The 24,170-nt window shown below is 37.1% G+C and overlaps 1 protein-coding gene across 4 annotated transcripts in view; it reads left to right on the top strand.

The window, feature by feature from the left end:
* The window catches only part of rxraa (retinoid X receptor, alpha a), a 136,833-nt gene extending 115,020 nt beyond the window's left edge, over positions 1-21,813 (top strand). The window contains exons 6-11 of one of the 4 annotated variants that reach the window (XM_038268293.1): positions 851-1,035; positions 9,207-9,336; positions 10,590-10,722; positions 17,055-17,146; positions 18,891-18,996; positions 20,203-21,813. In XM_038268293.1, coding sequence (XP_038124221.1) covers positions 851-1,035; positions 9,207-9,336; positions 10,590-10,722; positions 17,055-17,146; positions 18,891-18,996; positions 20,203-20,350 — 794 coding nt within the window. In that variant the 3' untranslated portion in view covers positions 20,351-21,813. The remainder of the gene's footprint in view (positions 1-850; positions 1,036-9,206; positions 9,337-10,589; positions 10,723-17,054; positions 17,147-18,890; positions 18,997-20,202) is intronic. The other 3 variants (XM_038268295.1, XM_038268294.1, XM_038268296.1) reach the window with 3 other exon arrangements.
* The last annotated feature ends 2,357 nt before the right edge of the window (positions 21,814-24,170 follow it).

The following is a 24,170-nucleotide window of genomic DNA, read 5'->3' as shown; positions in this document are numbered from 1 at the left end:
TTACCAAGTGGCTTGCATAGGGATATTATTTTATGAAATTAAGACCATTGCCCTTGCCGCAGTCACTGCGTTCGTTCTGAATGCATCTTGAAAACATCTCTTACCTTTAAAGCAAAGCTGCATTTTACAGAAGTTAAATCACACCTAGATGGACTGAAATCCCTATATAGGTTACATATAAAACCAACTAGCTGAACTGCATCACACTTCCAGGTACAGATACAGGAGTTTTGAAATAAATGCACACCACACTTGTTAGATTTGTTTTCCATCTGAAAAACTTCAAAGGTTTGTGTTGTCCTGTTCATACAATCCAAAAAAAATGCATTAATGATTTAATCTATACGAATACTGTTCCAAGGCTGCGTTTGTGGTGTGAGGGAGAAGTGAAAGGCCTTACATTATTTATATGTGAAGGAAACATTTTTATATGAAAGGATATAGATATTTGCCATTGAACAAAACAGAAGCAAACCTGTTTCTTTGAAGTTGAAGCTGGAAAGAGTCCCTGAACCTTTCTGTGCGGCTGTGTTGATTTTTTTTATGTAGGTCTCCTTAATATTCAGTGAAAAAAAGTATTTTGGCCGAACTTGACAAAAAAAAATATAAAAATACTAACTTAGGTTTTGCATGTAACAGTGAATTATATCATATTTGTTAATGGAGTCCTTTAACTAGCAAAGGTTCTGCTAAAAGCAGCATTTGAGGATTCTTACGATAGCTGAGGGTGTAAAGTAATCCCTAGCTGTGCCATTAAAGAAGAGCAGTCTTTCCTTACCCTACATTGCCTGAGAGCATGTTTAAATATGTGCTGACATCAGCAGTTAACAGCAGTAGTGAACGGAATCAGTTTTGTTACATGCAGCCGTCCAGGAGGAGCGCCAGCGTGCCAAGGACAAGAACGAGAACGAGGTGGAGTCCACCAGCTGCGCGAACGAGGACATGCCCGTAGAGAAGATCCTCGAGGCCGAGGAGGCGGTGGAGCCCAAAACCGAGACCTACATCGAGACCAACCTTGGCATGCCATCTAACTCGGTGAGTGCTGTTTTATTCTGTTAATCTAAAACTGTGCTTTATATCCAATAAATCAGGGCTACGTCTGAAAGTAGTTGCTGTTCTCTAGTTTTCTGTTCAGTTAATGTGTTTTATGACTCTGTTGGCACAATGAGTGAAGCTCAAGGGCCTCCAGCTGAATACCAAAACTTTTGTGCAAAACCAGAACAAAAGAAAACATTAATTATGGAATAATTAAGCTTTTTTTAGGAATTCTATCCTTTTTTTAGGGAACTGTAGACAAAGACAGGAGTGAGATTAATTCCTGCAACTCTTATAATTAATTGAAACAATATAGTTTGTAATTAAACATACAGAATAACACTGTTTATCCTTTATATCTCCACATGAAGTTCTCCAAATACTGTCTGGTCATCTATCAACTTTTTATTACTTTTAGCATATTTGATACATTAAATTGTAATGTTTGCAACTTTTCTAGACTTTACAGCACCAGAGGTGAAAGATGCATTTTTATGTCCCCTGTTGACACTTTCTGTCTCTGCACTGAGAAGTCACTCAACAGAGAAAATTTTTTTTTAAATCCAGTAAGTTAGGTAGAAACTTTGAATGCTGTCTCTGACAATGACTGAATTGAGAGGGGAGCAACCTGTTCTTGAACTGCAGGAGAGACTTCTACCTGTTATTTATTTCTGTGGAAAGTTTTAAGCTGGTTCAACCATCACACCATTTTTTTCTGCATATGTGAGATGGGGAAAAGAAATTCTAAAAGAAAGCTAAGACCTCCTCCTTACCCCATCACCTTCAGTTCATGTCCAGATATCACGGCATATAAAGGGTAAAAGGAATGGACAGTAAATTATTTTGAGTCTTCTCCAGAGACTGCCCTTAGAGCAGCTCTAAAAAATATATTTTATCTCAAAAGAAAAGTTGCTGTTAATTTCAAAGGATTCCACAATCAGCATACTGGCATTTTAACAATGATAACAGCACTTGGGCTTTGTCCTTTTATTTGAAATAAAAATACATAACTCATAATGTGGATGAATAAAGAAAAGAAGGCCCCAGTTAAACATTTAGGAGGCAAAGATGGATGTTTCTCCCAAATCCCAACCTCAGAGTCCAAGATGGCTGCCATTTCTTTAAACGTTGTGACATCTACAGTAATAAACAGTTTATTTGTACTGGTAGTTTGCATGACATTAAATAGTTAAATACATGTTACAACCTCACCTTTTAAACATCTTTATTATTTTAATAAATAACATATAGAGACATGCATTGCTATCAGGTGGCATTTCTAAAACTAATTAGTCTGATCCTTAAGTAAACACTTTTAATGATTTTCTAACTTGATCCTACAGGTCTAAGTACTGTTTAATCCTATTTCCACATCCAATTTTGACTACAGTAGTAAATTGACAGTTAGTAAACGTAAACCTTCCTGTATTTCGATTTTCGTTCTAATGATGGGGATTATTGTAATGGCCTCCCCTCCATTTTTTTCTTAGTTGTGTCTTTCTGAAGCAATGATCATTCTGTCTTCTCAGCTTCATGTTAGTTGATGTTCTTTTCAATTATCTTCGGAATAGTTCACGTCAAAAATACTTTCTGGTTTAAACTCAAGTTAGCATATCTACGACCATTGCTCCCATTACCACAAGTTGAAAACCAATCGAATAAAAAATTTAATTTATCATGTCCATCTAAATATGAACTTCATAAATTAAACGGGATGCTGCAATTTTAGTTAATATGGAAAACCAACCAGTTCAGCAGTTCTTGTATGGATTATCACTGATTATTTATATAAAAAAAGAGAAAATTTAAATTTAACATTTTAATTCTAAAAAATATAGTTGATAGCTGGACAAAAAGATTTTCGATTTTTTTCTTAGAAGCTATTTTAGTTTAAGTAAAATATATGAATTTTTTCCTACTCCACAAAGCTCATTTCTTTTCCGTTTGCCTCGAACTGAGTGCAGAGAGAGTAAACCTTTAAAGGAAAATAGCCTTTTCTGGAATGTTACCTGTATATAATTAATATTTTATATTCTACAAATGTTTTTGTTGCGGTTCTTCTTTATTTGGTGTCGCAGAGAGTTGCTTTTGAACGCTGCTTTAGCTCTTCACGCTCTTTGTTCAGATGCGAGTTTCCTTCTCTGCTCCCAGTATCAGTTGGGCCCACTTTAACACAGAGGAGACTAAAGAGTGATGAATAATGCAACAGACAGACTGTTCCTGAAAGGATCCCACAAAAGCCGCTGCTGTTACTGGAATTCTGTTGCAACTTTGGAAGTAGAGGAGTCGTGCCGCAGCTTACCAAAGGACCAGGACTGGGGAGGAGGTGGAGGGGAGAGAGGGAGGGCTTGTGGGAATTATCTGCTTCAGAAGGGAGGGAAATGTCCTGTGAAGTAAAGGTAGAAATGTGAGGGATGTTATGAGAGTAAATGGGAGCTATTTTTGGGGGGGAAGATGGAAATGTAGCAGATGAGTGTTGACATAAGGGAGAAAGAGGAGGAGTTTAAATTCAAGAGGGAACGACTGGCAGCTAAGACTCACGAATGCACTGAGTGTGTCTGGGCTCAGTCGAGCTGGCTCCCTCGGCGTTCTCGCCTGCCCAGCACCATAGAAGAAGGCTTCTGAAGGGATTTAGAAAACATTTACAAGCTGTCCAGATCTAGGAGATGAATATAATTTCTAACGATAAGCAGACCACTGTAGGATTATTTGATTAATATTGAGTTTGAGTTTCATAAGGATATGTATCCTTGGTCCTAAACAGAAAAAACAAATCAACTGTGGAAACGTTATAGGAATAATAATACATTGTAAAAAAAAATGTATTACTAATTTCCTCCTGTCACAATTTTAAAAGTAGATTAAATTCTGCTCACTAGGAAGTATAACTACATTTAGCTGGTGTTTATCTTTTTTATGTGTTTATCCTCCTTTGTGTTATTTCAAAACCTTGATGTGATTTAAAAACCCTTAATCTGGAGTTTAGTTTCATCTCAGTTTTTTGGACTGGATTTTATTTCAGCCTTGGGCTGCAACTAACGATTCTTTTCCTAATCGATTAATCTGTCAATTATTTTTTTCAATTTATAATCGGATAGCCAAAGGTTCCCCAAAGCAGACTTTTTACACAATTAAAATTGGCTGAACTAAAACCTTTCCAAATGATTAGTTCTGTATAAAACGTATTGACATATGAAAAAGTTTTTATTTTCTTAAATGCTCAATTTTTATATATTTCTTTTTACAATTTTGGCATAATTGCTGCTCTAAGTGGTTTTCTCTGTCAGCTAAAATAATGTTTTAGAGTCTCTATACTCCAGTTAATGATCGATTACTAAATTATTTCAAGAATTGATTAATCTGATCAATTGTTTCAGCCCTACGTTAAAATCCTGGCTTTTCACACGGATCCTTATCATTGTATTAAACCTAAATCTTATATTCCAGCTTCAAAATTAGCTGCATGTAGTAATTTAAAACAAAATATGTCAATATTGTTAAGTTGCTCGATACCATGAAACCTGTACATTTCATCATACCATATGAATATCAAAGCCTAATCCTGCTAACAACAGAGAAGTAATGTGGGAAGGAAGACAGTCTGATTTTTGTTTCTCTGATTCGGAGGCACTGACCCCTTCACTAAAGTATAGTCGGTCATTTTGGCAGTGTATCAGCGTTCAAATGGTCCCATCCAGGAGGACTTTCCTTTCTTTCCTAACGTCCCCATCCAACCCCTCCCCCCGCTGGTGTCCATTGAGGTGCGTTGCCCCGTGCTATAATTAATCACAGGGTCCAGGTCATGGGTGCGCGCCATGAATAGGCCGCTGCCACTGTCTAATGGCCGAGGTCTGATCTAGCTGAATAAAAGTGTGTTTATCTCATGGTGACCTAGAACAGGAGTTAAACAGGCGTTATTAATATGCCTTCACTCACAGAGGAGGGATCTCCTCTTCAGAAGAAGGGGGTAGAAAATGTAGCAATGATTTACTAATCTTTTTTTTGCACCTCTGATTTTTTTATATATATATATTTTTTTTTTCAAGGCAGCTAAACTACAGTGGATAAAATACACATTTATTAACATTTATTATAATTTTTTTTTTTTTCCACACAAATAAGATCTTGATCAAAGTGTTCGTGTGTAGGAGAGCTAACTCTTTGGTGGGCGTGTTATGTTGTTGCCAAGTCTTCAGCAGTGGTAGAGAAGATGGAGAGAAGACAGGACCTAGATAGAAGTAAAAAAAAACACTAGAACTTTAGATGATGTTAGCGGCTCACCTTTCAGGAGACCAATGACTAAAGAGGAAAAATATATATATGTATTTATAATGAAACACTGGAGACATATTTTTCCCTCCTGATCTTCATTTCTGCTTAATTTTCTCTGTTGTCACGGTGGTGCAATCTGGTTTAAGTGAAATAATGAAAAATTGAAAGGCAAATCTTTCTCCTCCCCTCCGCAAGTGATGAAAATTTCATAGGACAGTATGCAAGCTTGGCAATTCTCTAAGTACTGGGGATGATGGTGCACATGTGCTATAAATCCTCTGATTTTGCTTGGAACAAAGAAAGCCTAGCGTGTGATCACGGCTTAAATATCTTTTACACAGATTTCTTCTTGATTTATTGTTTTTTGCAGGTTGGATTTCTAATGTTTCATTGCAGTGATTGAGGCATAGCTCAATGCACATTCTTTCAATGTAGTCTGATAGCACCCCAAATGTTGCCTCATGACCTGAGCAGTAGGTACAGTAATGCTTGGCTTGTTAATTGTCTCAGCAAAGTGCAAACTCTTCTTCTCTGACATCTCCTACGACGGAAACAGAGAAACGAGGTCAGTGTAAACATGGCTAAGATATTCATACAACATTGATGAGACCCATAGTGTTTAACGACATTCCAGGGACTTCTTATGATGAGGCAGAGAAGACTTGGGCCCCAGCCTGATGGTGGCACATATCTACCCCCCCCCCCCCCCCCCCCCCCCTTCCCTTTTTTTTTTTTTGCTTTGTTTGTTAGCCAGCCTGCCCTTTGGAAGAAATTAGCTCAATCTGTTTGTGTTTCTGCGAGGAAACGCAACTCCCAAAACTCTTGCTCCGAGCTGTGCCGTCCATCGTTTCCCACGGAGATCAGATGCTAAAATATTCATAAGACGCCAGTTGTCTTTTTGGCCCCATAGGGGGAAAAAAAAAGACAAGTTTTAGTTTCCAAAACAGTTCAGCCTTTGTTTCTGGGATAAGTTTTATGTATATTTGGTACATTTCAGATAGACATCTGCAATGCTCTGCAGGCACTGTGACTCTTCCACTGTTTGGGAAGGAACATAAAGGAGAGGATTGGGTCGTCTTTGGTCTGCACATTAAGAACAGAGGATGCCAGTTTTCCCCTTCATCTTGAACTAATCTTCTCCAGAGAACTGCAGTTGATGTCAGGATCTTCTCAGCTTTTAGCATCGATCTGTGGGATTTGGTTTAGGAAGTCGGGGAGAAGTTGCTCACTTTCTTTGGCAAAGTGTGAGTTCACACAGGAATACAGCATTTAAGAATGTTTACTGTATTTAATAACATGCAAAAAAAAAAGTGTGCCTGTTTTCACATATGCATATCAGGGGTTGGGACTCGTGGGACGATGGTAAACTTCTCGTCAAAGACTGACACTATTGTTTAGGATGGGTTTCATTTTAGTGAAGTAGTCATACAGTATGCATGTGTTACATTAGTATTCCATGGTTATTCCCTTTAGATCCTAAAACTGTACCTCTGAATCTTAAGCACAAGCACACTTCATGAGAAGATGCATTTGATGTTGGTTTGGTGAAAACAGGAGGGATTTTCTACTCATTCTTCAAAGGAAATATTTTCTTGACACTGAGCAGTTAAAGGGCGTCCTAAAAATGCAAAGATGTAGGTTCCTTTCCAGCACAAAAAGTTTGCTATCTAGGCAGTGACATGCCCTCAAATGTGAAATCTGTCAGAAATAGACACTGTTTCAAAGTTATAGAAGCAGTGTTAACAGGAAGTATTATGTATTAATTCGTGAATGTCACTCTGTAAATAGAATTGGGAGTCAGGTTTCCTCTTTTATCCTCTTTTATCATCGCTGTTCAATCACAGTGTTCTGAAATAACATTTTTGATTCCCCTGTTTCAGATTATTGGAAAAATGAAATGTTTTCAAACCTTTTTTGACTTGTGTACCCCTTTGGGCATTTTGTCTTACCATGATTACCCCTCTATGTCAAAAGTATTTATGATTGTCCAAAAGTGAAAAAATAATTACAATAAATAAAATAACTGATTATAAAACAAAAACTACTTTATTAAATCTTTTAACCTGAGCATATAAATCTTAGGCATTTTATTATTTCCATCTCAAATAGAAATCAACTTAAGTATGTTGCCTGGAAGTTAGTAAGGAATCGAAAAAAAATAAATAAATAAAATCATATTATAAACCTGTATTCATGAAACTGGTGCTCCTCTGAGTAACTCATTTATAGTCAGTTTTTTTTTTTTTTTTTTTGAATCGGGAACAAAATACAGAACAAAAAATTATATTCAGACTGACTTAATTAGTTTTACTTTGTTTTCTCCAAGACACCTAAGCGGTTGGTTATTAGTCATCAATATGCTTTTAAGGCCAATTTCTCCTGGTAAAGTTAACCTTTGCTACCAGTGGCATGGTTGCCCTGACAGACTACTGTAATACATTTCAACACTTTACATCTAATCTGTTCATCTTATTTAGATCAGTCCACGATTGGCTGCTGTTTGAGATCTTTTTGTTTATATGATAATGTCAGACAGGTTCTAGTAGAAATCAATTGAGAGGTTTTTCCTTAGAGGGTTTTTTTTTTCATTTATTTTTAGTGGTGTTCAATTCTGTCACACAGTAAAATAAGCTACTTAAAATAATTACTACTATTGGTACTTTGGTAAATTAAAGGAAATGTTAGTTTATTTTATTGCAATGTTTAATTTAGTACATTTCACTTTTCTTTGTTCAGCTATTTAAAAAGTTGGTCAGGAAGTTAATTTGGAAGTTGCAGAAACCCCAATCCGACAAAGGGAGCCGGGCAAGAAAAGTTTAGGATCCACTGCCTCATTGAAGACTTCAGAAACAACAGACAGCAAAAAGATGTTTAATATCTTTAGGAAAATTATTTGCAATGAACTTCAAGATGCCTAACATTTGATCAAGGAGCAGTTCTGCAGATTTTACATTTTCTCACATAAAATGATGAGAAAGTAAAAAAAAAAACCTTCTGTTATATAAAATCAGTAAAATTATTCTTTTTTTCCGCTTTAAAGACCACATCTCCTCAGGTCCTGTAGTAACCCAATAAAGTCAATTCAGTAAATTATTCTAGCTTTTGTTCAGATTCATCTGCACAGTTTTTCTGAAGGAAAAAAGCTTTCATCGTCCCTTTTTTTTTGGCACTGAAAAGACAATCAAGTAAGAGATCTAATAAAAAACACAATCCTGTGCAAAGCTAGGTTTTATCATTAAACACACATTAATGATTTCTTTCCAGTTAATCTTCTAAGCCTATAAATCCCTAGGAAAAACAAAAATAGGCAATGCTTCCGAATTTATTTATTTTTTTCTATGCACAATAAGACAACAGAGTACTTTAAAATCTAATTTAGCCACAAGGCCTGCTGAATTACTGGAAGTAAATAGGAGTTATGCACATACTGCAGGTTGCATATTTTACAGTTCCATTTTGGTTGGCAATAAAGTTCCTTTGCACTTGTTTAGTAGTAAAGTGTCAGTCACACTTCTAAAAGCCCCTCTTGAGTTTCTCCAGTTCTCCAAGAGTGTGTTAGCTAAAAGCTCCCCGAAGATTTAGCACGCTCAGCAAAAGTTGTTTTTTTTTTGTTGTTTTTTCACCGGCAGCTCTCTGCAGGTATTTCCTCCACAAGCTGGGACAGAATCACTGTTTGTTTTGTCTTCCTGCTCGCCTTCCTTTTGACAGGCTATCACCCCCAGCTTAGCACTGATGTTGCCGTCATTATGTCTGTGAAAGCACAATGATTGGTTGCTCCCAGGTATCCTGGGATCAGGCTCTGGGCCAAAACACACTCGCATACTGAAAACAACGAAAAAGACACTTATTCATTGAGCCTGTGTGCTCCTTTTTGTGTGTCTGTGTGTGTTTCCCCGCAGCCCAACGACCCAGTGACAAATATCTGTCAGGCAGCGGACAAACAACTCTTCACACTGGTGGAGTGGGCCAAGAGGATTCCCCACTTCTCGGAGCTGCCGCTGGACGACCAGGTCATCCTGCTACGAGCAGGTATGTCAGCACAAGTTCAGGAGTTCAAAAAGGAAACGTGTAGGGAGAGTTCTTAGAAAGCAGGCTTTGCTGGGTGTGGATTCTACTTTAATAAACTGAACTAAACTGCAGGAGAAACAGGTGAGATGTGTGTGTTGTCTCTGTTTCCCTCTGTTACCTGCCAACCTTACAAAACGATATGAGATGATGGATGGATTAATTTTTTTCTGTAAAAAAAAAGTTGAATTTCTTAGAATTAGAATTCAACTTTATTGTCATTACATTGTCAAGTACAAAGCAATGAAATTCACACTCACACAGGTTTGATGCATATGGACTAATTTAATAGGAAAAGGGAAAAAACAGGGGAAAACATAGTTTCAGCTCATAAAAGAAGTCCTCTGAATACAGAAGTATACAATTGCCAGCGCTAACGATGACTTTCTAGGCATGCAGGCTAAAAGTTGTTTAAAACTGACCTTAAATGAGATGCCTCCAGCTGCTTCTTCTACTTGTGAAAAAGACAAGCTAGCTGCTATCATCTGTCACCTCTGCTATAATCATCAGCATCACAAGCAGGACAGCAGCACATTGCTTTCATTCTCTGCCTGTCGCTCCAAATTACACCATTTTATTATCCGTCCATCTCTAAAATAACGAATGGAGAAAAAAAATCCCGTCTCTCATAATTCCTCCTCAGCCTTTCCACATAAAATGATGCAGAGACTTCACCAAAGTGGAGAGATAGTATTCTGCAGAGCTCGTCTCTTCTCCTCTCCCAGGTTTTCTATAAATAACCGCTTTAGTTCTGCTGTATCACAGATAAAAGCATCACAGCTCATCTCATGGTCAAATTCAACTTTAGGGAGTAGAGGCAAGCTGTTGCCAGGCAGAAGAGTTAAAGGAACCCTGTCGCTCACCCACTGCGTCTTGTGTCTTTGCCGATTCCTCCATGTCAGGCCCCCTGCCTTGGCACATCAAGCCTGTTGTCTTTATTGCGATGGCAGGCACGGTTCATCCCGTTTACACGCTTGTCTTCTTAGAAAGCCTGATTCCAGTGTCTCAGCGATAACCTGGTGCTTGTGCTTGGGAGAGCTGCAGGGCTTTTGCGGTGCGGTTGTAATTGATTCATCAGAATTTTGCCTTTGTTGTCGTTTTAATTTTGTCTCTTGAACGCTGTATGAACTTTTGTACTTGGACTTACCTTTTTTCTTTTTCCTGATTTACTTAAACCATTCTCTGCCTTGATCTCCCTCTCCCCATCTCTGTCTCAGGTTGGAATGAACTCCTCATTGCATCATTTTCACACCGTTCCATCGCAGTAAAGGATGGGATTCTGTTGGCGACAGGGCTGCACGTGCATCGCAACAGCGCCCACAGTGCTGGAGTGGGAGCCATCTTTGACAGGTCTTTATTAAATTTTGCTAAACTTTTCAAAGTGTGAAAATAATTTCTAAAAAATCCAACTTACATGAACGTGTCTTGGGATTTTTCTGCTCTTAGATCTATAGAAAATAGATTGTAATTGTATGATTACACAAAGAAAAGTGGAAAGGTAAAAGTCATAGAGACACAACTCAAAGGAACATATTTCAGGTTTTAATGTTGAGAATTTTTGGTCAAAGATAATATTTTTTTTTCCTAATTTATAATACCGGTAATAATTTACAATATTGCACAACACCAAAAGAAAATACTTCTGATACTGAAATGTTGCGCTACGGCCTACACAATCATAGATGTACGGTGTAAAGCAGTTATTTACATCCTCCATAAGGAAGGCGAGTCACAAAAGGTCTCTGCTAGAACTGCCAGCTGGTTGCTGTATGGAAGTCAATGGAAAGTTGCATGATAGGAGAAAGGACAAAAGTGTGAGGGAGATTTAAGCCCTGAATCTTAAATCTAAAAGCACACCCTAATGAATGAACTAATTAAAGTGAATTGAATTTTGGTAATTCAGGTTAAAAACTGAATATTTAAAGTGTAAATTATCAAGCAGATGTTATCAAAGCATACTTTGTGGTGCAGTGGTTAGCATGCATGACCCATGTATGGAGGCCTTAGTCCTTGACGCAGCCAACCCGGGTTCAAATCCTACCTGTGGTCCTTTGCCGCCTTTTTCTCCCCTTCTCTCATACCCCCTTTCCTGTCAAACTACCGTTAAAAAAAAAAAAAAAAAACGAGCAACTAGTGCTGTAAAAACTAAAAAAATTATATATGTATATATATATATATATATATATATATATATATATATATATATATATATTATATTACTCAAATACAGAAAAGAAATGTCTTAATACTGAGATCCGAGGATACGGTCTACACAGTCACCCCTCCCACCAGTGTTTGCAGTCTTGTGTCCTGTGCTATAAACATTGAGTTATTTTTGTTAATCCACTCCTGAAAAGTCAGTAGTAGTATACCTGGGCTTAAAAGGACAAATTGGATCCAAAGCCCACGTTAAAACGTACATTTAATTTGTTTAAAAAGTCCAAAAAAGTCAGCAGAGCCTGAGCTTCCTTTACCACCTCAGCAATGCCTTAAGATGATTTCCTCCATGCCTCAATGCACTGATGCAGCAACTCATGCCTAAAGATCTCTGCCTGACTATTGATCACATGTCCTGTTCTCTGCCTGGTGGATGTACTATTCAGGAAGCCGACTGCTCAGGCTCCTTTTTGATAGTCGGATAGGATTTACTAAGAAATTGCATTTTGTAATTTTTTGTAAGAGATAAGAATATAGTCAGATTAAAACTTAAAATGGGTGTTTAATGAAGTAAAATAGCTGATATTTTTGTGTTAGCTCCTATTGAGATGAATTATGTTTTTCCAGAAGAAAAAGTCACAGCAAATTTTACTTGAAGTTGTTGTTTTTTTCTTACTGCTCATACAAGGCAAGTGAAGTTATAGCCTTTAATGGGTATGTTTGAGTAGTTTCATTTTCTGACAGCGTATGCCATTCCTTATTCTTTCAATAAAGACATTACATCCAATGGAAATCACAGAGTGAGGCAGCACAGGAATTATTGATCAACTCCACCGTATTAAATATTAACACCAGGGAGCATCAGAGTTTTCAGGGAGAACCCTGAGCTACCTCAAAAAATGTCAAAAATAAAATAAATAAATAAAATCCATGTAAAGTCGAGTCACAGCCGAGTTAGGAGAGTGTAGGAACCGCCCTGGTGGCGGTTATTGACATTGTGTGCCAGCAGATAATCAGACCATGACATGTCTTCCACTGCCTCACAACTTGAGCAAAACTCATAGAAACTGGTTAAAAATAACAAAATAAATATATTGCAGCCTTGCAGTGATTCATCTTAGAATATTTAGAGATGTTTTCATCTTAATCATTTATGAAGCTTGTTTAAATACCATAATTCAGCAATTAGTTCATTTCTTAAAATCTACTGTCTCAGTTTTACACTTTTTCTTCTTTACTTTGATCTTGATAACTAATGAATGAACAGAAAATGTTCTTATTTTGCACATTTTCATTTTAAAATCTCCTATTCTTATTTGAATATTTTTTATACTTGTTAAATATAGGTCACATTGCAGCTGAAAACTTGGGTTTCCCTACTGAGGGACAATAAAAGTTATTTTGATCCTATAATAATTCCATAACTGTCTGTTAGCCAAAAATTAAGTGATTATCTCTAATAGAAGGAACCTTTCATGCCATAACCAACACATCACATGAACCACAAAAAAAAAATCCTTAAATCAGGAAACGATGCAGGTAAGAGAAGCAGAAAAATTCTACTTTCCAAAGGATGGTCCTTCTAAAACAAGGGTTCCCGTTTCAAAATAAGGAAGCATTGCATACAACAGAGCTTAAAGTAAACCGCGTAATATTCCTTGAGTGACACTGCAATAAAAAAAAGCATATCAGGCTGCTGACAGACGTCACTATATCAGTCTGAGTAATCTTGAATGTTTCTGCCAAGAGGAATTTGGAGAAGTTTATGAGAGAGCTAAGTTGGCGAGATCATCCTGATGATAACGTGAGCTTTCAACTGGCATCAAAAATCCCTCAGTGCTGCAAAGGTGGAATGTTTAGATACTTGAGTGAATAAAAGATATCTTCATCTCAAAAGTGCAGGTTGGTTTAGGCTTTGGTGCGTACTTATCTTAATTTTAAAACAAATTTTTATGAATCTAGATAAAAACCCATATTTTACATTTTTAAAGGCTTTTCTGCAGTTTTGTATTTGGGTTACAAATCTAGACCACAGGAGAATATCTTCTGTTCTTTGTAACATGACCGAATCTGAAAGATAAAGGCATTATGAAATAGTACCTTTTACTATTAGTACTGTTATTTCAACTTCTTGTTTTTAAATCCAGGAAGCGCTCCAACACAAATTCAGTTTTAAAATATTCCTTGGCCTAAAAACATTTTACAGTCATCAGCTCTTAGGAGAATATATGTTTATGTTTAATCTCAGAGATGCAGAGCTCTTAAATTTGCTCAATGACTTTACCATTTGGAGAATTTCTGCTTACAAGAGAAACCACTCTACTGAGTCAGCGCTCCTTTCTCTCTGAATTGCATAAATGTAGAGGAACCTGCAGCCTTCGTGACCCCAGACTTAAAGCTTAGCCTTTGACACTAAAGATCATTTAGTGTTAATCTGAATATTAAAATGATAGCCAGATATATCCGGTTAATCTTAAGATTGTTTTTCTTCTCATTTAAGATTTTCTGTTCTCAAAATGAACCTCAGATCAACACCTGAATTCATTTAAAACCATTGGCGTTCCACAGGGTTGTGTTGTTGGCCCTACCTTCTTTATTTGTTACTGCTATGCAGATGATATTCAGTTGTTTTGTTTTACATTAAAAAATATAGTTGAACAAACCTTTTAAAAATTGAGGCTGACCTTTGATGGTGTTTTTTACATTTTAACTGTAAAATGAAACTGCATAATAATGTTAATACTGTTCAGTAGTAACATAGGATCGCATAGTTAGACAACTTTTATTTTTATTTTGTATTCACATAGTGTATACAAAATTAAATTTCATTTTGTACAACTTTAAAACAGTGAATGAGCAGCAGCTTAGCAGTAAAATGAACATTTCCATTTCATAAAATGCAGCAATGATCAAACCAAGTTCACCTACTACATGAATGGACCACTCTGAAATGTTAAATTTTTCAGTTAAGTATAAATCATGGCAATATTTTCCATTGAATTTTTCTATTCATAACCCGTTTTTTTATTGATAGTCACACATAAATTCTCTCAGGATTTTATGTAAAGAACAAAATCCTTATGTTGTCATGCTGGACATTCAGACCCTGAAGCAGAAAAAAAGCCTGTCACCAATGTGACTGAATATCAGCAGTTTAGTTTCTTAAATACTGTGTAACATGCCCAATGCATAAACTGGGGGCAGATGAAGCCAACAGTTTTTTAGATGTTGGTTTTTCTACCTTCAGGCAGGGCTGGGCGATATGACCTCAAACCAATAAAATTTGGATAAACGAGACAGTTTTACCTCAATAACGACAAATGTATGATAAATGCACTAGCTCCTCTATCTATTACTTTCATGTTAAAAGATTCTAGAATGTTAACAATTGACCAGGAGAAAACTGTTTCCTCTCTTGTGAAAATTTTTTGATCAAAGGTAATGGAGCCTTTCGCACATCTTTGAACTCAACAGCGTGGCTTTGCTGTAGGTGGTTGAGGTTGGATGTGTTACTTTGGGTAGTCTCAACAGTTTTCAGACAAACTTTGCATTTCATGTTCTTTTGCTCAACATCTATGGCGTAATTTTCGAACCACCAAAACAAGCACACAGTGAGAACAATATGAATCGTTTAAAGCCACACACTCTCACTAAAAACCTGTTGGCCGCGTGGTCAACTCAGAAAACTCGAGCTCAGCTTCATCTCTGCATGTTTCACCGGGCACATCATCCGCCATTCTCTTTGTTTACGCTGCTTACTGGATGGGTGGGGTCCCGTGATTACACACACACTGCTGTATCTTAAAGGGGAAGGAGCCACCAGCGCACACTGGCAAAACGGCAGAATAAATTTTATTTCTTTTACCAACATGGGAAAATTGTCGCTGGGTATCGTAGTAAATTACGATAATGGTAAAAATCTGGTTTATCACTCAGGCCTACCTCCATTATTAGTCGCTGATTCGCTCTTAGACTATAGCTTGATAGCTTGGCAGCACTAGGAAATGTTCACCATTTTTCCACTGTTCTCCATTGTGGCTAATGGCTCTCAATGCTTTTTCCCAAAATCCCACCGCTTTGAAATAGCTTTGTAAGCCGAACAAGACTAATCTGTATCAATGACTATTTTTCTATTAAAATATATGTTAAAATCCTGAGACTGAAGTTTGATTTGTTGGTTGTTGAGATTTTCCAGCCTACTTCATGCTGTCAGACTAGTTCTATGTAACCGATTGCTTACATCAGTAGAACAGGCAGTAATTAAGTCACTCTGTATCTTAATGAATTCTGTTCAACTGTCCAAAAAATTAGATGAATCCAGGTTAATTTGTGATTAAACATCAGGGTTTGGATTTTTTTTACATGCAGCCTGGTGGGTTCCTTTTTTATATAATAAATCTTGTTGTGTTAAAGCTGCACTCTTAAAGTTTTGTGTTAAAAATAAGGTGTTCTCCCTGATACAGATGCTGCAGGAGTTTAAATCTCATTTCACTGCAAGCACTGATTGTTGGTGGTTCCAGGGTTGTTCCGTAATATGCACACCGATTTTTTTGTAATCTCAGGGTATTATTTCGGATCAGAAGGTAAAAACTTGGACGCAGTTGAGTGTTGCAGACAGACAATGCTTGACTGCAGAAGATGGATGTGGTGTGTTTAAACTGCTGATTTGTTCAGACAAGTCTCGTGTTTTTTTTTTCATTCATCTGAAATAATTTATCAGGAGAATGATCAGTGAACACGTTGCCAGCAGAAAATAGACAGCTACTGTCAACCGGCCAGTTGTTGAGCCAGGGGACATTTTCCATCTCTGCATTAACTGTGGCAAACATTAAGATCCAGAGCACTGATTATGCTTCCTTATCTACTCCTTTGTCTCTCTTCTCCCATACAAATTAAGTCTGATTAACTTACACACTTCAGTCCCTTGTTTTCCCCTTTTGGCTCTGTCGTTCCTCCTCGGAGCAAATTAAATTAGCCGAGAGTCACAATTGACTTAGCAATCCTAAAGGCCTGAAAGAAAAAGTGAGCGGAGAGAATAAGGACGGGCGGCAGGGCGAGGGTGTGACCGTGTCAAAGAGGGGTAACGGTTGGGGCAAACCCTACCCTGTGATGTCACACACAGACAGTGGGAGTGCTGGTGTTGGATTACAGCTTGTGTTTACTCTGCGGCTCTCCCTGTATAAAAACCACACACTAAATATAATTACTCTGCAGGGTTGTAAACTTTTCCACTGATCTAACTGTGCCTCACTGTGTTCATGCGGGTTTATTTTTACACAGATGTGAACTTGTTGGAGGCTGAAAACATATTTTTAATATACTGGTTTGGAAAAATTAACTTGAAGAGCTGTTTGCATCAAAAAAGAAAAAAAAAAGTACCAATTAGAGTCAAGTGGGTCCCTGTGATGTGAACTTTTCTGGCACTTATTTGGTTATTTGACATAAAACAGTAGCCAAAGCAGACTGCAGTTCTGGCCACAGATTTTGCTTTTATGTCTTATTTTGTCGTCTTTTCTTCTGTATAGAGTGCTCACAGAGCTGGTGTCAAAGATGAGAGACATGCAGATGGATAAGACTGAGCTGGGGTGCCTTCGAGCCATCGTCCTTTTCAACCCAGGTAACAGTCATGTACAAGCAAGCTTTCACTTTCAAGAGCGGCTTTAAAACAACTGTAAAGTGAGGGTTTCAAATGAAGAGCCTAGAAAACCAGTTATGGTTTTAAAGAGGGTAATAACAGGGCACAGAAGCTCTATATTTAGCCATATAAGGAGTGCTGTCCAACAATCTTGCTACTGTATTTTTTCTCAGTATTTTGCTTCTAAAAATCTGTGGGTTTTTTATGCTTTTTTTCATTTCAAACGTTTTACTTTCTAATCTACTGGGTAGGACAATCAGCTGAAAGACAATGCATCTTTCCTTATCTTTTGAAAGCATTTTTTTCCCATCCTCTTTTTATCAACTTTTCTACAAACTTTTTATGACAATTTCGATTCGGATCGTTATGTTTGCAAGATTTCATTTTTGTCCTCAAAATCATATTCTGTGTTAAAACAGCCATCAGATAGGATTTCTGATGCTGTTTCTCCTGTTACAGATACAAAGCAGTTTATGTCTTGACTCAGATGTCATTGTTTATGTAGGGACTTCAAGGTTTAGTGGTCAGAGTTGGTTTTAAGTCAGGTATTTACACAAAGAAAGGGCATTTCCCACAAAGAAAAACTTTGTAAAGACAGCTGGATGTTCTTACTACGAATTTCTCCATCTGTCAGTCTGTTAATGTTTCTACTCATCCATCCATCAGTGCACCCTTCCATTTATTTATGCAGTCACTCATCCATTTAGCCATCAGTTTGAACATCCTACCATCAATCAATCCATCAAGCAAGGGTTTTATATTTTTGCTTATATTCTGCAAAAAGTTTTTTTACTAAAAATAGAAAAGGCTCCTGATATGAGGCTCAGCTTATTACAGAGGCATGACTCACTGATCTGTTTAAACCTTATCAGAGTAAATTTCATCCATGTTTATCAAAGCTGCCCATGAATGTGACCCAAGATCCTTCCTCGGCCCCTCAGGGGCCACATTGGGTCTACGCACCCCAGACAATCTGATCGTCTTGTGCTCAACATCTTGTTCCTGGTTTTCTTTACTGCCTGATTCCTGTTAATTAGCGGTTTGTAAGTCTGGTTTATCTGAGGGAGCAGGGGGGTGCAAAAAGGGGCCTGCAGTCATTCCTTTCCCACACCGAGCAAACTAGTTCAGGCTTTATTGAAATGCAGCTCTTTGTCCAGCAGAAATGTTCATCAATGACATGTTTGTTTTGCAAACCACAGTCCTTCTGTTGAGCCTAAATTAGCAAAGCCTTAATTGGACAGACCCAAAAGGGGCCACACATGTTTGAACTGAGCTTGGAGAGTTACAATGTCCTTTAGATGTCACAGTCTAACTTTCCAGGAAAAGAAGGATTCTTTGAAAAAAATATAAAATAAATAAACAGATGATTAAAAAGTGCATTTATTTGCTGATTAGCTAATTCTGAGTTCTATCTTTGTTTATTGTGTTTGAGGCCCTTTGAGGCATGTGTGAAAACTTTAGTTTAAGAAACACAAGAAATGTTATAGAAGGCTAAAGGTGCCTTGATTCAATGGATTAAATGTCAAATGACTTCATGTATTAATTTAAATACAAGTAGAAACAACATTAGAAATATTTATGAAAAATGTATGTTGAAGTTTTGAGTTTAAAATATTTTATTTAATTATTTAATTAAAAATAATGTTATTATTGTTCCCTCATTGATAAGATGTAAGGAAAGCAGTTAAACCTGCTCTAACCCAGGTTATTTCTTCTGTGTCTACAGACTCCAAAGGTTTGTCCAACCCGGTTGAGGTGGAGGCTTTGAGAGAGAAAGTCTACGCTTCTTTAGAGGCTTACTGCAAACAGAAATACCCCGAACAGCCAGGCAGGTGAGATTAAACCCAGTGAAGATGCCACAGGAGAAATATTGTCACCATAATTTGCCTTTCATCAAGTCTTTATACAGCAGTGTGCTTATCTACCATCATCTGTGTTCATTTACTCTGTATTGGGGTTAAAATTACAAAGTTACAAATATAAACCTATTGCTATTTTATATCTCATTTGATTATTAGAAAAAAAACAACAGAAGATACAAGTTTGATGCATTTTCAGAGTCAAACTTAGAGTGTTATCAGATGGGACAGCGATATTGAACCTATTAACAATCCTGTACATAACATGAACCAGTAGCATTAGGAAACCTATAAGCTCAGCCAACTCTGTTGTTACATGTTTTAATTTCCTTGCTATAATAGCAATTAAAAAAATATGTATCTACTCAAAAACATTAGGAAAGAAAGTTTTTACCTTGCCTGGAAGATACAGTTTTATAAAGACAGTTTTATGAAATTAATTTAACATTAAATATAAGATTTTTTCTAAAATAGTGTCTGAAATATTTAAAAGGTCTGACCTCCATTAAGATGAATGAAGTTAAAATTATAGCAGTGTGACACTCTGGACCTTTTGTAACTGTACATCTGAAGGGTAAAAATAACTTAGAATTAAACATATATTGTACATTTCTAAAACCTATACACAGATTTGATAAGAAGTTATTATATCAACTTGACAATGCAGGATTAAAATTGTCGATGTTTCTACAAGCCATATAATTTAGGGTCTAAACAAGATGCCAAAATATATATGTAGCTTCACTTGAGGGCAGAATGGAGCTCATCAGGAGCAGACGAGCCTGAAACATCCAGGGGTGCCAAATCATTTTGTCCATCAATTTGCAATGTTTTCTTTTTTTCCATGCCAATCCACCCAGTTTTACATTGCAAGGGAGTCTCTGTGAGGCTTTCATCCTCAATTAGGCTTATATTCAAGTCTAGAGACTCGGAAGAGATAAGAAGTCATAAATGTTTACACAAGTAAACATTTTTTCTTGGATGATAGAATCTAGATATCATCATGCATGGAGAACAGATATCAAATCTCCTAAAGATGGAACTCAGGCGGAACATGTGTGTAGGAAAAAAGCACAGATCCTAGAATGGAACCCTGTGGTACTAAACTAAGAACACATTTTCACTGTGTTTCCAAGCCATTAACATGTTTTCTTTTTATTCTGCGTTGGGTCATAACAGGTTTGCCAAGCTGTTGCTACGGTTACCAGCGCTGCGCTCCATCGGGCTCAAGTGTTTGGAGCACCTTTTCTTCTTCAAGCTCATCGGCGACACACCCATTGATACCTTCCTCATGGAGATGCTAGAAGCCCCTCATCAAATGACATAATGGGAGTGAGCACTCCTGGTCCTCAATCTCTTGAACCTCGCCCCACACTCAAGACCCCCGACATTCAACACCCCAGCTGACTTGGATTAGGAGCATCTCTCCAAAAAAGACAGTTTTAACAGAAACAGATTTCTCCATTCTTCCTTTAGTCCCTCCATCCATATTTTCTGTTGACCACCTCTGAAAATGAGGAATCCTTCATGGTTCTGGGTCCGTTTTATACCTTGTAAAATATATAAATAAGAAAAATATCTATATATATATATAAAGAAAAAAAAAAGCAGTGTGTGACGAGATTGGACTAAAACGAAGACGAGAACGCAAACATACTGAGCCATGGTCTTCGGCTCTGCTTGTCATGCCCCCCACACCCTCCCCGATCGATCTTTTAACGGCCACAGAACCCAAGCTGATTATCACAACTCCAGATTCTATGGAACTCCTGGGATGTTTAATCTTGGATTTGAGCCTTTTATTGCTTTTCAAGACTGGAGAGTTTTTTGTTTTGTTTAGTTTTTTTGGGGGTGGGGCAACAACACATCAAGCAAAGAAACTTGTCTATTCAATCTGACTGAACACGTCAGCTCTTGCACTAGGTGTTTTGTTGTTGTTTTTTTAATTGGAAGAGTGATCTTGCCGGCGTAGAACTCAGAAGTGGCTTAACAAGCGTGCGAGAACTCCCAAACCTCAGGTCTCTGGCCAATTCCAACAGACCCGACCATGTCTTACTGTACCAGCACTGTGCAGCGTTAGGGAAGGATGTCTTAGCAGTCAACAAATCACCCTTTCCTGTTGTTAAAAAGAGTTGGAAGAACCTGCTCCGTACAATCTGTTGAACTCTGTGCCCATAAACTGTTGTAAATTAGCTTTATCAGACATGAGCATCACTGGATGCTCCAGAAGGCCTCCAGCAGGTGCAGGGCCAACTCATCGCAATTTTTTGCAGGCATTTATTTGCCTAAACAGAGTCCCACATAATCTCTGAAGTCTCTTTACATTTCATGCAAATTTCTGCCAAGCAGTGACAGCTCCATGCTCCGAAACCCCTCTGCTCATTGCAGTAAGCGTCTTTTTTTTATTTTTTTTATTTTTATAAACACCTCATATCTACCTGTACTGAAAGCTACAACAGTATTGACCTTATTTTCAGCAATGCACAAATACCTCTGTTTCCATACCCTCATGTAGGCTTTGGAGAATACGGGAGAAGCGCTTGTTTGTTGTGGCAGAGCCATTCTTTGTTTGTTACTTGGCACTTAACCTGATGACGGTGTCGTTGGGTTTCTAAATGGAGAGCGGATGTTGATGTGATCGACCTCTGCGGTGCAGTTTGGCACTCTCCCGTTCCAGAACGCCTCAGTACTTCTCCTAAAAAGAACACACACATTCACTCTGTGAACTTCTCTGGACAAACCAAGTGACATTTAATTTGAACTGAAATGTTAAAAATAATTTTGTGTAAACGTGTTTCGTGTCTGTTTTTGTTTAGTTTTTTTTGTGTGAGTGTTTTCGCCCTTTTCTGCTTTTCTTTCTAAATGCTGCAGCTGCTGCAAAACTATGCATAGTGTACATTTCCAAAGACTGTCCACAAAGCGGCTTAACAAGAGTAAATGTTTGCAAGGCGGGCATCCCTGTTTTTCAGATATCGATAGTCATTTTTGCTCTGGGTCAATCATTTTCATACAAACTAGATTGGGAACGGAAACATTAGCTGATGAACTATTATTGAAATAATCAGATAATGGTGCTTTCCTTTTATAGTTGGAGTTCTAATAATCCAAGTTTGAGAAAAAATAACTGAAAGACAAATAGATCAGGCTTAAAATACTTAAATTAAAAGGATTTCTATTATTGAATCAGTCATCCATTTTAATACTGAGAAATAATTTGTTTTTGGCTTATTTTCTTTTAAGAAACCTGTTCTCAGACTGATACAGCAAAAGGACTTCATGAAAAATGGAACATAGTCCTTTAGTCGTAGTGCTTTTTTATGATGCATTCAGTTTCTAGAGTCAGTTGGTTATTTAGGCTAATATCCATTTTGTCCCAGCTTTTGAGATAAATGGAATAAAGCATTGATTCTAAAACCGTTGGGATGAAATATGGCAACAACCACATCAAATTTAAAACAAACCAGGACATAGCTCTGTTTTTAAACCCTTAGATAAACATAGATTTTAAAAGCAACAACTGACGACCCTTTTGCCTTTAATTAAGATAGAAGGAAATTATTTCAACTATTGCCTTTCATTGCCTTTTTAAAAAAAAACATATATTTTCAGTAACACCTTTAAAAGAGTTCACCAATGGCAGCGGGGGCTTAAATCAGTTCTCTGCATTTCTGGTTACTTAATATTCCAAATTATCTCCAGACATATTTTATGTTGACAATGTATCTGTGAAATGTCAAATGTAATTGAAAAAGAAAAAAAGAAACATATACTGGATGCCCTGATTTACCTAAAGTATAGTGAAGTGTGATGATTTGTGTACTGTGAGCTCCCTCTGGTGGAAGAAAAGCAGCGCTGCAACATTACTTGAAATTGTTTTCTAGTATTTAAACAGACAAACAGAAGGCACTTTGTCACAGCTTTCTCATTGTCACGGATGCTCTGCGTCAGGCAGAAAAGCAGGAGCTTTCCCCATCTAAAGACGAGAGAAGTAGCAATAACTTAAATTTAACCCATCAGCATGGTTGTTTATTACTAAAATGAACTTTAGCAAGGTGGTCTGTTCTTGCAACCTATCCAGGTGACAGTATTACCTGCCAGCTTGAGCTCTGTTTACAGTATTTATATATTTGGGAAATACCTATATTTGTTTCTCTGATGAAGAATACGCTTTGTCTTTTGTAGAGATTTGAAAACAAACACTTGTTTCCCCAACATTCAAAATGAACATTCTCATTTCTGGCTGAGTCAGAAATGAGACTGTCATAACCCTAACCCTATTGAAGATTGCAAACAAGCCATAAAAAGCATAAAATTTGCAAAAGCTAACAGTCCCTGTAGGAAAATGGCAACTTGAGAAGATAAGGAAATAATCGTCCACTTAGAATAAAACCCTAAACGAATGCTTTATAACATAAAGCTATATTTTGTTAATATGTATATGTGTATATATTTATAAATATATATCAGCAGATCTGCTCATTGAATATTTCAAAACTGAAAACGAGAAAAAAAAAATCTAAATTTCAAACTTTTCCTAATTAAGGGGAGTTTAATGCTGTTTTTATCACAAATATGGATGGGGAGGGTTGGGTTGTAACTTTTATTAAAAAAAAAAGATCCACCAGCAGCAGCTCTGAACTTAAAAGAAACCAGCTTAAGCCGTTTTCTGTGACCTCGAAAAATAAGGAGAGGCAAAAAATAAAAAATATCAACTTTAAACTCTCCAAAATGTAAATGTTGCTTAGCAAATGTATGTTGAAAATGTGTATTCAGGAAAAGCTGAGCTTACAACACAATCACTGCTTTGTTTGTTGCATAGACAGTCAAATGTTCTAGTTTGGAAAAAAAAAAAACTTGGGGAAAAGATCTATTTTTGTACAAAGGTAATTTTATCCTCTGCTTATTTACTCTGTTGTTCTCCTTCTCCTCTGTGGGCTGTTTAATCGGTTGTGGAAAAAGCTTACTCAGTTTCAGAGGGAAAGTGTAACTTTGCAAGGAGGGAAGAATTGTCTGCTTTGGCACTTTGGTAACTGTGTCGCCTTTTATTTTGCCATCTCAACCTGTCGCCACAAGACGGGGAAATCTCTGATCGTCGCATTTTTATTTTCTGTCTTTAAGGAGACATTTATGTCACCTGTTGTTTGTTG

Source organism: Cyprinodon tularosa, unplaced genomic scaffold, assembly GCF_016077235.1.
Source record: "Cyprinodon tularosa strain WSP-4 unplaced genomic scaffold, ASM1607723v1 ctg7, whole genome shotgun sequence".
NCBI lineage: Eukaryota > Metazoa > Chordata > Actinopteri > Cyprinodontiformes > Cyprinodontidae > Cyprinodon > Cyprinodon tularosa.
This window is presented reverse-complemented; position numbering and strand designations above follow the sequence as displayed.